Raw genomic sequence first — 13,597 nt, forward strand, 5'->3', positions numbered from 1 at the left:
TGAAGAGGCTGAAGATACAGGTGCATTAATTATGGAATGGAAATTCCTAAGGGCTTCATGGACAAGTTCTGGACAAGGGAAGAAGCTGGAGGTGAAACAACAGGAAGAAATAGAGTAATGTGGCGAGGATAGTGGAAAAAAAAAAAAAGAGAGAGAGAACAGATGATAAGAGGGGCTTATCCTGAGTGGTGACAGAAGAAAACCAGTATATGAGCTTTGGTGGCGCTGCTCCCTGTGAGAAGCGTGGACATCTGAGACTCAGCTGTGGGCCGGAGGTGAGCCCAGCGTCTGGAGTACACGGCTGGCCTTCCCGTTCTGTGTGGTCCACTGGCTCTGAGAGCTGCACCCCTTTAACATGAGGGAGAGCTCCTCAGTCATCCCCATGATCCCAGGGCTGGTGCTGTCACAGGCCTCCGTGTAGTGCCATGTGCGAGAGACCTGATACAGCCTTGACATTTTTACCCACCACGAGGAGGCATGAATACTAATCAAATTTTCAACCATTTTACAAGTGCTCCTAGCTCGTAGGTATTTATTTCCTTGGCTTTAGAATTGGAATAAAAGGTAATCCTCATTTTCTCTACAATGTACTGTAAATTCCTCCTTTAAGCAGATTTTATGAAACAGTTATTCTTCCAGAGGGCAATGTTATAGTAGTTGGAGATACCATTCTTTAAGGGCTCTAGGGCTCAGTAGGTGTGGCTTGTGGGCTCTAAAGCGTGGACTCAAGTAGTTGTGGTGCTCGGGCTTAGTTGCCCTGTGGCATGCGGATTCTGCCTGGAGCAGAGATCGAGCCACTGTCCCCTGCATTGGCAGGGAAATTCTTAACCACTGGAGCACCTGGGAAGTCTCAGAAATCCCATTTTTAACCAAGGACTCAAGAGTAAAAAGTAGCTACAGACCAACAACTACATATTTTTAATTCTAACTAGCAAATTATGTTTTACAGCCCATTAGATAATCATAAAATTACTACTCACAGTCTTAAAAGGAGTCACGCATGGTAAAATGGACCACATAAATATATCACACTGTAAAACTAAAACTGGAATGCAAACACACGGTAAGACATAGTTGGCAATTTTACTTGCTTTCTCAGAATATAGAAGGGCTTTACCCATCTTAAAATGGATAGTTATTTTTTCTGATTATGAAACTCTTATACCACACTCACTATAAGAAAAAGTCACCTGCAATTCTACCACCCAGGTACAATGTTAATATATCTAGGATTTTTCAGTGTGTTCACTGTATACACACATGTATATAAATTTAAAGGTGCAAAAGTAATTAAAAAAAATAATTCTGTATGTACTTTTTTCACTTATTATAAACATCTTTCCATGTTAAAAACAACTTTTAATGCTTGCATTATTCCACTGACAGATACACTTTCCCTCAAATTTCACACTATAATAATGCCACAATAAATAATTTGTGTTTTGGTGTAAAACTGATTATCTCCTTAGGACAAACCTCCAGACTGAAATTGCCAGGTCAGTTAAAATTGACCCAAGTTTGATATCTTGTGTCAATTTACACTTCCATTATCACATATCTTTATTATCACAAAATCTTAAAAAAATTTTTTTCACCTTATATATCTGAGAATCAAAAACTCATTGCATCAATTTGCCTACAGGTTAATAAGAAAGTTAAACTTCTTTTCATGTCTACTGGCCATGTGTATGTCATCTTCTATGCATGAGGCCACCTGGATGGAGATGCAGTAGAAGTGGGGGACTACTAGGAGCAATGCTCGGCACTGAGGGCAAGGACAGACATGTGCAAGCCCAAGGGTAACATTCTGGAGAGGGAAGCCTTTCAGAGCCTCAGGAAGTCAGGATGTGAGATCCCTTTATTCTGATGGAACTTCATCTAATGAAACAGGAACCTGCAGTCTGATCTGCAGATCTAAGGCACTGAACACGCAGCCAAGGAAATAGAAAGGGGGTTCAAGGGCAAAGAACGGTTATAGAAAGACTGCCCTTCACTCAAAGATGCATCAGCAAGAAGATAAGAATTGAGAGGCTTATGGAAAAAGTACACAGGGAAGACTGTCCTGAGATTTCAGGAGTAGGACTCTGAAAAGAATTTCTTACGAGAGAACAGAAGAAAATGTTAGAAAGTCATTTGGCATTCTCATAGGCTATAAGACACTACATTCTCTACAAAAATAGGAGTCAAAAAGTCTTAACTTTTTCCGTTGTGTGTATGTGTGCGTGCTATTAAAAAATTATTGGTATGTATTACTTTTTTTTTTTTACATACTTTGGCCTAGTGGTTTGCCCTACTTTCTTCAATATAAGTCTGAATTTTGCAATAAGGAGTTCGTGATCTGAGCCACAGTCAGCTCCTGATTTTTGCTGATTGTATAGAGCTTCTCCATTTTTGGCTGCAAAGAATATAAATAATCTGATCTGGGTATTGACCATCTGGTGATGTTCATGTGTAGAGTCATCTCTTGCGTTGTTGGTAGAGGGTGTTTGCTATGACCAGTGTGTTCTCTTGACAAAACTCTGTTAGCCTTTGCCCTGCTTCATTCTGTACTCCAAAACCAAACTTGCCTACTACCCCAGGTATCTTCCTATTTTTGCATTCCAGTACCCTATGATGAAAAGGACATCTTTTTTTGGTGTTAGTTCTAGAAGGTCTTATAGATCTTCATAGAACTGTACAACTTCAGCTTCTTTGGCATTAGTGGTTGGGGCATAGACTTGCATTACTGTAAAACTGAATGGTTTGCCTGGGAAAGAAACAGAGATCATTCTGTCATTTTTGAGACTGCATCCAAGTACTGCTTTTCAGACTCTTTTGTTGACTATGAGGACTACTCCATTTCTTCTCAGGGATTCTTGCCCACAGTAGTAGATATAATGGTCCTCTGAATTAAATTCATCCATTCCTATCCATTTTAGTTCACCGATTCCAAAAATGTCAGTGTTCACTCATGTCATCTCCTGTTTGATCACTTCTAATTTACTTTGATTCTGGTCCTAACAGTCCATGTTCCTATGCAATATTGTTCTTTACAGCACTGGACTTTACTTTCACCATCAGACACATTCATAACTGGGTGCTGTTTCCACTTTGACCAAGCCTCTTATTCCTTCTGAAGATATATCTCTGCTCTTCTTCAGTAGCATATTGGGCACCTACCAACCTGGGGAGTTCATTTTTCAGTGTCATATCTTTTGCCTTTTCATACTGTTCATATAATTCTCAAGGCACGAATGCTGAAGTGGTTTGCCACTCCCTTCTCCAGTGGACCCCCTGATGTAAAGAGCCCATTCATTAGAAAAGGCCCTGATATTGGGAAAGATTGAAGGCAGGAGGAGAAGGGGATAACAGAAGACAAGATGGTTGGATTGCATCACCGACTCAATGGACGTGAGTTTGAGCGAGCTCTGGGAGATAGTGAAGGACAGGGAAGCCTGGCATGCTGCAGACCATGAAGTCACGACTGAGCAACTGAACAACAACAACAATTACTTTTTTGATCAGGAAAACATTCAAAAATCGCTATATACAATGCTCTGTTAGTAACATGACCACAATTACATAAAACTATTGACAATATCAACATAAAAATATGTCAAAGAAAATTCTGTTCATTGTTGTTTAGTTCCTTGGTTGTGCCCGACTCTTTTTTGAGCCCATGGACTGTTAGCCCAGCCTGCCAGGCTCCTCTGTCCATGGAATTTCCCAGGCAAGAATACTGGAGTTGGCTGTCATTTTAAAAATCTGCCTAATGTTAGTTTTTTCTGTGATATCATAGGTGATTCTCTTCTATCCATCTTTTTTTCTCTATTTTCCAGATTTTCTAATGAACATGTACTACTGTTATAACAGGGGTGGTAGTGATGCTTTACCTTAAATAAATTCTTTGCTTAGCATGTTATTGAGCTAACTACTTACATCCACAATCAAATCTTCAGCCTTTAGTTCAGCTTCTAGCTCTACATCACTGGGTTTAGCACTGGCGATCTCTTTCGGAAGGTGTTCGTGGTTTTCCTGGAAAAGACAAGGCTCCTCATTTAGAACTCCAGTTCTTCATCCTACTTTGTGCCACCAAGAGGGTTCTTTTCTAAAAATGGCACTTTACCAAGAAATGTAGATAGAGATTTCCCTAACAAATATATACCCATGCTACCTTTTAATCAAATCACAATAATGTGGTTTTCATAATGAAATTTCACATTGAAAAAAATGAGGCATTAACCTATTAGTAAAACAAGAAGTAAAGTGTGACCTAAGGAAGTATTGTGAGGCGGGGTGTGGTTATCAGTATAGCTTGTGTTACAGGTTTTTTGACAAAGATAAGACCCTTCAACCAGCAGGAGAGAGAACTAACGCCTGGACTAAGGAAGGCAGGCAAGCACTGTGGGAGAAAGTGATAAACCTTGAAAGAAGGAAGCAGTTAAACAGCAGGTCCTTAGAGTCTCAGAGAAGCTCATACAGAGGCCTTATTTTGAGGCCCCTTTTCCATTACATTCATTTTCTGGTCTTTGGATCTAGATAAAATTTGAGGCCCCTTCTCACTTTCGAGTTGAGAAAGTAAAGGTTTGGAGTAAATAAGTCTTGACTTTGAATCCTAGCTCACTAAGTGTGCTTCTGTAGGCAAGTTATTGAATCTCTCCCAAGCTTCACTTTGTCTGCAAGATAGGTCTCAAGAGATTGATGTGAAGATTAAATGAGACATATTAATATAAAGGGCTTAGAATACAGCCATGGTATTGTGATGGGTATGGTTTCCTCTTGTGAGGACAGAGGACCTTTCAACTTACCTTTTCAATTTTTTTTCCCCGGGGCTGAGTCTCACCCACAAACTTGTATAGATTACGGGATTCAATTTTCTTTAAAATCGTTCGTGCATCATCCAGATTGGGATCAGTGGAGTATAAGATCTCCAGAAAAATGTTATCTGCCAAGTTGATGAAATTTCAGTTATATTAAAATGAAAACAAACAAACAAACAAAACCCAAGATTTAAAGAGACTCATACATTGCTATACTTCCGAAACGATTTCAGCGGACTTTTGGACTTGGAGGGAGAGGGAGAGGGTGGGATGATTTGGGAGAATGGCATTGAAACATGTATACTATCATGTAAGAATCGAATCACCAGTCTATGTCCGATGCAGGATACAGCATGCTTGGGGCTGGTGCACGGGGATGACCCAGAGGGATGTTGTGGGGCAGGGAGGTGGGAGGGGGGGGTTCATGTTTGGGATCACATGTACACCCGTAGTGGATTCATGTCAATGTATGGCAAAACCAATACAGTACTGTAAAGTAAAATAAAGTAAAATTAAAATTTTTTTTAAATAAAAAACAAAAAAAAATAAGAGACTCATACATTGCTGTACTTCTGAAATGATTTCAAGCAGAGGTTTACAAACATAGATACACTATGATTATAAAGATGTGAAAAAACTTTTGTAAAAAAGTGCTCCAATCAGTGTCTTGGATTTGTTTCAGGATAACCTAATGAGTGGGAAAAGGGAGCGATGAGGTTAAGACTGCACTGGAGATGATGACTTGAGACTGAGTTTGGGGTACAAAAGGGTACATTAGTTTACTGATTTTTTTTTAAGAGAATGAAACTTAAGGAATTACAAAATTATGTCTGAGATCTGCTTCAAAATGGCTGAGGGTCTGATGGGGTGAAGGGATGAAATAAAACTGCCATGCTACTTATTGCAGCTAAATCATGAAACTAAGTGATGTAAACGTCCTTAATAAAAAGTTTTTAAGGGAGTTCCCTGAAGGTACAGTAGTTAGGACTCAGTACTTTCATTGCTGGGGCTTGGGTTCGATCCCTGGTAGGGGAACTAAGATCCTGCAAAGAAAGGCACAGTCAAAAAAAAGAAAAAGCATTTAAAGGTTTCATTCCATGATGATAGAAGGTAGCTTAATTTCCTTCTTCCTTTTCTTCAAACTTTTTATTCAGAAATTTCAAAATAAAATACCCTTCACCAAAATTTATCAACTGTTTTGTTTCAACATATGCCACCACTCTCTGTATGTGTGCACATATAAATTTTTGAGGAAACATTTGAAAATTACAGATAGCAAGACTCTTGACTCCTAAATATTTCAGCGTATACCTCCCAAGAACAAGAACATTCTCGAACTCAATCACAATCATGTCAAGAAATTTAACACTGATATAAAGATATCTGACATACAATCTGTACTTGAATTTAAGTGTTGCAATAATGCAATTTACAAATTTTTGTTGCTGGATAGAGATACCAATCAAAGATGACGGATGACATTAGTTGTCATGTTTTCTAGGATCCTCCCATCTAGAACTAGGTAATTCCGACTTCTTTCATGATGCTGACAATTTGGAAAAGTTCACGCGGTCATTTTGTAAAATGTCCAGACTGTGAACTTGTTTGTTGTTTCTTTACCACTAGATTCAAGGAAAACACTGTTATGAAGAACATGATACAAGTGTTATAACATCTAAGAGCACCACACGCCACATGAGCTTGGCTCAGTGCATCACATCATGTGTCACAAAATGGGCTTTGTTAAGTTCCAAAAGTCGGTTAGGGCAATAATCCTCAGGTTTTTCTCTGTTATAAATGAATCTTTCTGCAAGGTGATATTTTCAGAGGGTCTGATTATCCCAGTAAGTTTTCAACCAATGGTTTAGCATTCATTCATTATCCTTGATTGAATCAACTATTGCATTCTGCAAAGTGAATTTTATTAAAATGCCCTTTCTTGGCAAAATATTAGCAGCCTATGTCATTCATGTCACCTACATGTATATGTATGTTCTTCCCTCTTAATCCGTGGTTAATAGACTCCTTACCCTCTCAGTAATGTTACTGAAAACCATTTTTTAAAAGCAGGTTCGTTTTGTTCATTTTTCACTGTGCTGGGTCTTTCTTGCTGTGCACGGGCTTTCTCTATCTGCGGTACTTGTGCTTCTCCTGCGGCGGCTTCTCTTGCTGCAGAGCAAGAGCTCTAGTGCCCATGGGCTTCAACAGTTGTGGCTCATGGACTTAGCTGCCCCACAGCATGGAGAATCCTGCCAGACCAGGTATTGAACCCGTGGCCCCTACATTGGCAGGAGGATTCTTAACCACTGGACTACCAGGGAAGTCTGGTTTTCATTGTTTCTTTACATATTATATTCAGTTCGAAAAACAAAACAATTTTAATATAATAAGACCACACTTTCCTAATCCATGCTTTAATCTACCCTATTCCCAGCTAAATTAGGGAAATGCTTTCCCCCATGACAGAATCTCACTTCTTGAAGGCCTATCTAATCTCTGAGGTTCATCTCAAAAAGTGCCTAATTATGAAACCTTCCCCAGTGCATCCAAATCAGAGATGTAATTCCTTCTTCCCTCGAACCCCAAAGAACTTGACTGATACTCTTCTTATGCCTTTCATCTTATTCTACTAGGTACAGGTTTTGGGGTGGACTGACGTTTCCATTGGCCGAGTGGGCAGAAGAGGGATTAATGGGTCACAGGATACATATATGTTTAAAAGAAAATGCTCAACTTTTTCCAAGTGGCTGTACCATCTGCATTCCCACTGGCCGTGTATGAGAGTTCTATTTGTTCCACATACATGTTTTCGGAAAACAGTCATGTACAAAAGTAAAGGGAAACTGTCTATTAAACTGAATGATTAAAGAGTATAAACATTACTAAAGAGTATAAACATTCAACTTGGGAGTCAGAAAACTTGATTTGAGCTCAGGTTTGCCATTTATTAGGATAAGTTGCTTTCTTTCACTTGGCCTTAGTTTCCTCATCTGAGGAGTTTTAAGCAGATGATCTCTAAGGTTCTTTTGAATTTAACATTCTAAGGCCCTAATTTAATTAAGGGATTTGGGGGTAAGGTCTTGCAAGGGAAGGGAAGAAAGGGGTAAGATCCACCTATTGCTTAGGAATATTGCAGAATAAAGACCAAGCTAAGAAAATGACTACCTAAGACAGTGGTCGTAACATTTGCAATGCTTACGATAGTTGCATCCAGATAAGCTGAAACATCCATCAGAAATAGGAATTTAGGAAGCAGAGAGAACAGATAAACAAACAGTGGCATATTCATACAATGGACTACTACTCAGCAATAAAAGGGAATGAATTACTGATACATGCAATCTGGATAAACCTCAATGCTAAATGAAAGAAGCCTTATGCAGAAGAATATATACTGTATGATTCCTGATATAAAACTCAAGGACAGGTAATAGCGGTTGCTTCTAGAGATGAGGTAGGAACAGGTATTGTCTGGGATGGAGCATGAAGGAACTTTCTAAGGAGAAGATAATGTTCTGTGTCCTGCATTTGTCCAGCAAATGTTAACCTTACAATTTTTATGAACATATAAATTGCATGTAATTTTGCATAAAAAGAAAAAAAATCTATAAGTTACTGAACTTTAGTTAATCTGCATGCTGCAGGAATTAGGGTATACTGATGTCTGAAATTTACTTTCAAATGTCAAGCTTTAGATAGATTAATAAATGGATAGAGGGATTGTAAATAATATGTGATAAAGCAAGTCCAGTAAATTCTAGAATTTAGGTATATAGGTTTTAACTGTAAAATTCTTTTAAAATTGCTGTTTATTTTCAACACTTGTCCCTAAAACATGAAAAAAATTCTAAAAATTTTGAAAATAAGAAGTGGAGATTTTTAAAATAAAGATGAGTTGCTTTTGGAATTTCAACAAAAGAAAGGAAGGCTCACGGTATCCTATTCCTTCAAGGTCGTGTTATTATTAAGGACAATAAGGATTATATGACTGCTCAGAATAACACGCAAGAAAAGTAAGATGATTCCTGGCTCAAATGACAAAAGTGGAAAGGCAGTATGCTTATTCTCCTATATTCTGACAGGTAAAGCATAAAAATGTGACCTAATTTCTTTTCTGGGATTTTTGGCATTGTGACAACATCCAAGCAAGTGATCAGTGAACTCATCTCACCGAACAGGGTAAAAGCCAGTTTCAGTGTTCTAGTCACCACGTTCATGGTGAGCGAGAGCTAGGTATAGACACGTGCAGTTATGACCTCATTAAGATGTATGATATTTGACAGTTTGTTAGTTAAACCAAAAGTGTATACAATCCAAAACTCATTTTTGTTTTTAACTGAAAACATAATTTAAATGTAACATATTGTTATAGGATAAATGGTTAGGATTGGTCTCTGAGGAAGACTGAAGATTTTTTTAAATACAGCATCATTTGCTTCAGTATGAGCAAAAGTTTAAAAATAACTATCTGCAGTGGCTTAAATTCTCTTATCTTTTTTCATTTCCAGCCATGGAGAAGGTAATGGCACCCCACTCCAGTACTCTTGCCTGGAAAATCCCATGGATGGAGGAGCCTGGTAGGCTGCAGTCCATGGGGTCGCTAAGAGTCGGATACGACTGAGCGACTTCACTTTCACTTTCATGCATTGGAGAAGGAAATGGCAACCCACTCCAGTGTTCTTGCCTGGAGAATCCCAGGGACGGGGGAGCCTGGTGGGCTGCTGTCTATGGGGTCGCACAGAGTCGGACACGACTGAAGTGACTTAGCAGCAGCAGCAGCAATGGAACACTAGTGTACCTACTATGGTATTATTAAAACAAAACACAGAAACAATTCAAATACATTATCTCCTATAAGTAACTCTGTCATCAATCCAACCCAGATGAATTAACAAGAAAAAAGTAAACTCACTTGTCACATTATAAACTACAAATATTGATGGACACAGTATTCTCAGTTTATAGACATTTGATACACAGAATCACCATTTCACTTCTTACCTATAGTTTAGGTATGATTGGAAAGTGCCTAAAAAGTTACAAGTGTAATGAGGACTCTATTAATCGCCTGAAGGTAAAAGTGTTAGTTGCTCAGTGGTGTCTGACTCTTTTCCATCCCATGGACTGGAGCCCACTAGGCTCCTCTGTCCACGGAATTCTCCAGGCAAGAATACTGGAGTGGGTAGCCATTCCCTTCTTGAAGGTATCTTCCCAACCTAGGGACTGAACCTGAGTCTCCTGCATTGCAGGCAGAGTCTTTGCCATGTGAGCCACCAAGGAAGCCCTTATATTAACTGCCTGCTGCTACTGCTGCTAAGTCACTTCAGTCGTGTCCGACCCTGTGTGACCCCATAGACAGCAGCCCACCAGGCTCCCCTGTCCCTGGGATTCTCCAGGCAAGAACACTGGAGTGAGTTGCCATTTCCTTCTCCAATGCATGAAAGTGAAAAGTCAAAGTGAAGTCACTCAGTCGTGTTCGACTCTTAGCGACCCCATGGACTGCAGCCTACCAGGCTCCTCCGTCCATGGGATTTTCCAGGCAAGAGTACTGGAGTGGGCTGCCACTGCCTACATCTGTATAAAAAAATTTAGCAGTGATGGAACAGGAAGCTGATCTTGGTTGTGTGTGAGGCCACTCAGCTTCTGCCATTCTCTCGTTTGAGAAACTCCAGGCTTCTCACTGATTCTATCACTTTGTTTTTAGGTAAGCAGAGTCAGTTTCAGGATTTGCAACTAAGAACTCTTAACTGGTATATACTTTTTGGTTTACATCTTTTGCTTTACTGATCTTAAACTTTCCCACATTAAAGAATCAGTTGTGACACCTCACCCCTCTTCCTTCCCACCCTAAGCTGCAGAGTTTGTTTCTGCTGAAGTGCACAGAAAAGTCTTTGGCATCCTGTTTTGCAACAAAAATTATGTTAAATGAGCAAGTCAGCTTTTTGGTATTGGTCTGGTTTTATGAAAGTATAATTATGTATTATAAAAGTATAAGTCGTGTCCCACTCTTTGCAACCCCATGGACTATACAGACCATGGAATTCTGCAGGCCAGAATACAGGAGTGGGTAGCTGGTCCCTTTTCCAGGGGATCTTCCCAACCCAGGGATCAAACCCATATCTCCCACATTGCAGGAGGATTCTTTACCAACTGAGCCACCAGGGAAGCCCAATTGTATTAGAAGTTAAAAATAATTAATATTGAGCACTTAGGCTACCCTGGTAGCTTAGCTGGTAAAGAATCCAACTGCAATGCAAGAGACCCCAGTTAGATCCCTGGGTCAGGAAGATCCCCCAGAGAAGGGATAGGCTACCCACTCCAGTATTCTTGGGCTTCCCTGGTGGCTCAGTCAGTAAAGAATCTGCCTGCAATGTTGGAGACCTGGGTTTAATCCCTGGATTGGGAAGATCCTCTGGAGGAGGACATGGCAACTCACTCCAGTATTCTTGCCTGGAGATTCCCCATGGACAGAGGAGCCTGGCGGGCTGCAGTCCATGGGGCTACAAAGAGTCTGACAAGACTGAGCGACTAAGCACAGCACAGCACTTGTGTGCCAAGTACTATTCCAAGTGCTACATGCTTCACTGTAGCATCACAACTAAACTACATGCTAGGTATCATTACTCCCACTGCAGATGAGGAAACAAGTCAGAGAGGTTAAGTAACTTTATCAAGGTTATCTTGTTAGTACAAAGCAGAGATAAAACTCAAATCCAATAGTATACAATCACTTCAGAAGCTAAATACATTGGAATGTTTGGAAAATAACCCATCTGCAATCCAGGGAAAGTTTACACAGTTTCTGAGATGGACCACCTATGTTACCTTCTACTTCTTACCTGTCAGCTTAGTGAAGGCTTCCATGTCATCAATTGCTGTAGAAATGCGATACTTTCTTCCTGCAGAACCTGTTATCTCTATGTAATCGTCTGCTTTGAGGAAGGCATCTGTAATCCTAAAGATCATTTTATAAACATTTATGAGGACATTTGAATATTTGCTTTATGCTTTACTTAAAATTTAGGAAACCTCTCTACTTTTAAGAAACAAAATCTTGAGACACAATGTTCTAAAGGCAACTGCTTCGCAGACTTATAGAGAACAAACTAGTGGTGATCAGTAGGCAGCGGGACGGGGGCAGGTGAGGGAGCAAGAGGTATAACTACTAGGTATAAAATAAGCTACAAAGATACACTGTACAATGGGGAATGTAGTCAGTATTTTATGATAGCTATAATGGAATATAATCTTTAAAAATTGTGAATCACTGTATTATACACCTGCAACTTACAATTAAAACAAACAAACAAAGACAACTGCATCTCAACCATGCTAAGTAAGTCCACGATGATTTGTGGACTGTAATATTTACTGTGCTCCAGGCATTATTACAAAGCTTTAGATACATCATCTTATTTAATCTTTCTATCAGTAACACAGATATAATCAACCTATATTATATAGACATAGAAATTACGTAATTTTCATTTAATAGAAGCAGTAGCAGACTGTTCCTAGATCTCTCTCAGTCTCTGCATTGAAAACAAACAAACAAAAAAAAACCTCTTACCAAAGTAACAGCCATACAAATAGGAGAAAGGATTCTAACTAGTCTGCTCATGACAAAAGATGAAGAAAAAAGTAGAAAAGTAAATTTTCTCAACACAAATGTAAACATGAACAGTAAAAGCTTAAAAGAGATCCATTTAAAACTATTTTAGGGTCACAGAATTAACTTGACTAATACCCCACTTTTGGAAATTCCTCATGAGGTCTCTGAGTCACTTAGGGACCTAGCTGTACTTTTCTGCTTTGGTTCTGACTGGATCAGGGGGAAGTAAAATTTCTGTAGCGGTGGTTTAGTCACTCAGTTGTGTCTGACTCTTGCGACCCCATGGACTGTTGCCCACCAGGCTCCTCTGTCCATGGGATTCTCCAGGCCAGAATACTGGAGTGGGTTGCCGTTTCCCTCTCTAGGGGATCTTCCTGACCTAGGAATTGAGTCTGGGTATCTTGCATTGCAGGCAGATTCTTCACTGACTGAGCTATGAGGAAAGCCCAAAATTCCTGTAGGTTTTACTGTTTTCTACTAATGTTGATAATTGACAGGGTAGGGAGAGACATTAATCTTCAAAATTCATTTTTGTCATTAATTTCAGAGTGTCAATTATCCACATCTCATTTCTCACCTCGATGATTAATATCTGGTACCTAAGTGACCACCTGTGTGGAGACCCAAGCCATCCCAGGGTGGCCTCTTCCTGTCAAGCCTAAACCCCCTCTTCTGCTTGAGTGTATCCTCTTTAACACTCACCTCCTCACCTCTAAATTCACTTTATGCTAGTTTTTGTTTTGTTTAAGGGAACCATTTTAGATTTGTTCACTTAAACTTTACTTGAATTTATTTAGAAATCTCAACTTGACCCAAGTATGATATTCTGGTAAAAATCATGGAAAATTTTATAGGAAAATAACAATCAAATTTCTTACATTGTATCAATGATGTTGCCAACTTTGTGTTGATAAGCTCTGCGGTGCAAACAGTTGCGTGTATGGAACATGTCATACAGGTTTCCAACCTCCTGCAGAAAGAGGTGAAACAAACATTATGGCAGGATCAGATTAGGTTCCCTTGTTAGTAGACAGCATATAAGTCAAGAAAAAGGGTTGGTGGCATAGAAGAAGACTCTTCACAGGTAAAATTCATCAAAACCCCTGAGACTCCCAAGAAAGAGCAAGGAAGACTCATACTACTACTAATCTGCAACTTTTATTCTTACTAAACCAAAATCTACTGA

The 13,597-nt window shown here is 39.4% G+C and overlaps 1 protein-coding gene across 7 annotated transcripts in view; it reads right to left on the reverse strand.

Annotated features, from left to right (window-relative positions):
• Window positions 1-13,597, reverse strand: part of SAMHD1 (SAM and HD domain containing deoxynucleoside triphosphate triphosphohydrolase 1) — a 75,571-nt gene that overhangs the window by 20,765 nt on the left and 41,209 nt on the right. For all 7 annotated transcript variants that reach the window (XM_004014555.5, XM_042230348.2, XM_027977171.3 and 4 more), the window contains exons 10-13: window positions 13,290-13,381; window positions 11,639-11,754; window positions 4,788-4,924; window positions 3,919-4,014 (exon numbers count right to left, since the gene is read on the reverse strand). In XM_004014555.5, the coding sequence (XP_004014604.2) occupies window positions 3,919-4,014; window positions 4,788-4,924; window positions 11,639-11,754; window positions 13,290-13,381 (441 nt within the window). The remainder of the gene's footprint in view (window positions 1-3,918; window positions 4,015-4,787; window positions 4,925-11,638; window positions 11,755-13,289; window positions 13,382-13,597) is intronic.

Source organism: Ovis aries, chromosome 13 (genome assembly GCF_016772045.2).
Source record: "Ovis aries strain OAR_USU_Benz2616 breed Rambouillet chromosome 13, ARS-UI_Ramb_v3.0, whole genome shotgun sequence".
In the NCBI taxonomy this organism is placed as follows: Eukaryota; Metazoa; Chordata; class Mammalia; order Artiodactyla; family Bovidae; genus Ovis; species Ovis aries.